Source organism: Aplysia californica, unplaced genomic scaffold (assembly GCF_000002075.1).
Source record: "Aplysia californica isolate F4 #8 unplaced genomic scaffold, AplCal3.0 scaffold00108, whole genome shotgun sequence".
In the NCBI taxonomy this organism is placed as follows: domain Eukaryota; kingdom Metazoa; phylum Mollusca; class Gastropoda; order Aplysiida; family Aplysiidae; genus Aplysia; species Aplysia californica.
In genome coordinates this window covers 346,184-348,989 of record NW_004797378.1, presented here as the reverse complement: position 1 = coordinate 348,989, position 2,806 = coordinate 346,184, and the positions used below count along the sequence as shown (strand labels likewise).

Sequence of the window (2,806 nt, the reverse complement as noted above, 5' to 3'; positions counted from 1 at the left end):
CACCAGGGCAAAATTCAAAATTTCCTACCAACTGAAAATATTAGGTGTGTCCCGCGCGCTCATATGACCTTATGCAGTTGCGAGCGCCGTAAAACACTTTACAAAAACAAAAAACAAAAAACAAGGCAAATTCATAAGTTCTTCAATGTTACTAACAGCTCCACATGCCCAAAATTTGACGAGCTCCTGATTGCGCGGCATTGTAACACATATTTCAACATTATTTCTGTATCGTGGTGTTAAGATACATGATTTAGGTGATGTTTGAACAGGTATGTACTGGTATTCATTGTACCTTGTATATTATTTTGATGTCTCATTAGCAGAGCTTGGCATTTGATGCCATTGTGACCCTGGATGGTTTTACTTTTGCTTGAACATAATGTACACTGTACAACATAGCGTAATTTCGTATTCGTCAGCTCTTAACAAAGAATGTTGTTTGACTTGTATCCTATAGATTGTATTAAAACATATAACAGAGATGCCCATTTTCCACGTAAATCTGGAAATAAAAATTTCTGAAATAGTCTATATTTTGTAATGTATTCCTGCTGACACATTTATTTGTTTTAATCTCTTTTTGCATGTCTTATTGCACTTAATATAAGACAGTATTGATTCGAGACGCATGAGACCGTATGATCTGTGAATTTTGAGTGCCCGTGCGCACGTTTCCGTAGGGTCCAAAAAGTGCGGGATTTTTTTTTTCCATAGCTGTTTAGCTTTTCTGATGTAATGCTGGCTGACTTGTAAAGGTAGTGAAATTGCTAGACGACATAAGTGATAAGGCGCTCGTCAATTTTTGGGCATGTGGAGTTATTCTGTTCACCTTAAAGCTTTTTCGTTTGTCTTGCTTTCAATAAAAAAAATTTCTCTTTATCTTGAATACAAATCGAGATATTTGCGATTGATATTGGTGGGGGTCTCAGAGATAAAATTAGCGAGAAAATGGCTGCCAAAGCTATTTCCTTAGCTTGAGTGTCTGTGGAAACAGAATATTTACACTTTTTATGCCATTAATTGACGTTTATTAGTGCAATCCACACAGAAATATGTTTTTTAATTGACATGGAAGGTGTTCAGCCAAAAAACACAAATTTGATAAAAATTCTCAAAACTGCGGAAAGATGCCACTTTCCTCACTTAAATCATTTTGACAAGCGCATGATTTCATCCCCCTGCTTCGCTTATATTCTCTGGACTTTTCCAAATAATAGCATCTCTGTTCTATGGTGTTAAAAATGTGTGGTACTTGGCACCAAAAGGTACTTGCACCTATTTGCTATGTTTCCTAGGAAATGAAATCGTCCCTTTTTAGGCTAGTCAACTTAAAGCACATAATCATTGTTACTTTTCTTCTCTTAGTATATTACATTAATTAAACAATTTATCTGGTGTCTTCTTGGAGGAGATTGTAGAATGGTTTTCAAGGATGCATTATTTTAAAGTGCTTTGTCAAGGAACAGTGAAACAATAATTATATATGTTTTCTTTTATTTTACATTTGCTATTTTAAAATTTGTGTCTTCTGTGTATCATGTTTGTTTGTTATTTGTAAATTCTCTTTTTAAAACTTTCTTTTTTTGGGGGTGGGAAGGAGAAGATGTGTTTGTGTGAAAGAGAGAGAGAGAGAGAGAGAGAGAGAGAGAGAGAGAGAGAAAGTGGGTTGGGGGGAGAGAGGGGGAGAGAGAGCAGTGGGTGTGGGGGAGGGAGAGATTATACTTTGCTTCTGTGTCTATGTTATGTAATGCCCTCTACATTAATCTTGTTATCTTTGGAAAATTCTTTTGGTAATTTCTAACAAGATGGAAACCACATATTTTGAATATATTGTATAGGCTGAGATGTTCCTGCTTGTGATTACACGGCAGTTGTTGTGGCTTATGTCTGTGGTGTTGCACGCAAAGGACATGTGTTCCATTCCCGGTTGGGGAGAATTTTTATGGAGTATCTCAGTCTCTCTGCTGGGATCTGATATCCTGCTCCGCCGGGGATAGCCCTTACAGGCAGGGACAAAGCTTGTCTCCTAAAATATCTAAATTAATTTTATTATGTCGATGGGGTTGTGAAAATGCCTCCATTTTTAAAACGTATTTGAAACTGTCTTTCTGTTCCTTTCTCAGGTGGAGCCTGTTGACCCGCCATTCAGGTATCCATCCTGCTTTTGGACAAAAGAATTTGCAGAGAACAGCAATGAGTGCCGACCTGGGTAAGGAGAAGTCCTTTTGTGTACTTCCATCGTAAGGCAGAGTGGTGTAACAGCACTTTTCATGATTTTTAGAATAATGTGAAAAAGTCTTGACACTTATTATCGAGTGAAGTCAGTCACTTACCTAGCTTCACAACTTTGAAAATTACTATTTTAGATGTAAATACATCTTCCTGCTTTTAAGGAAAAAATGGTTTGAGCAAGAGAATAGTGCAACTTAACTTTACTTTTATCCGCCACTTATACCCTTTTGGGTGTCACGGGAAGAAAGAGACGTCTCTCTTTCTCCAGCTGGAGAGCTTGGGTCAGGGGGATGCCGAGGGTGGTTAATGTTTCCATGTCTCTATTTATCCAGGTCTTTCTTGATCGCCCTGTAGCCTTGTTGCCATAAAAAAAATTTTATGTAGGCACGTTGTGCTAGGTCGTGTGTTGGTAATCGTAGGAGATGTCTGAACCGTTTGATTCTTTGGTGTTGGATGTGATGCATGACATCAGTTGTGCCCACCATTTCTCTGATTACTGTGTTTCTAATTTTGTCTCTCCTGGTCTTGTTTGCTGCTTTAGAGAATAGTGTGACAAATCAATAATTCCCCC

At 37.8% G+C, this 2,806-nt stretch overlaps 1 protein-coding gene across 1 annotated transcript in view; it reads left to right on the top strand.

The window, feature by feature from the left end:
• The window catches only part of LOC101856879, a gene marked incomplete in the record, with an annotated part of 25,957 nt that overhangs the window by 8,431 nt on the left and 14,720 nt on the right, over positions 1-2,806 (top strand). The window contains 1 exon segment of the mRNA XM_035969035.1: positions 2,127-2,212. Coding sequence (XP_035824928.1) covers positions 2,127-2,212 — 86 coding nt within the window.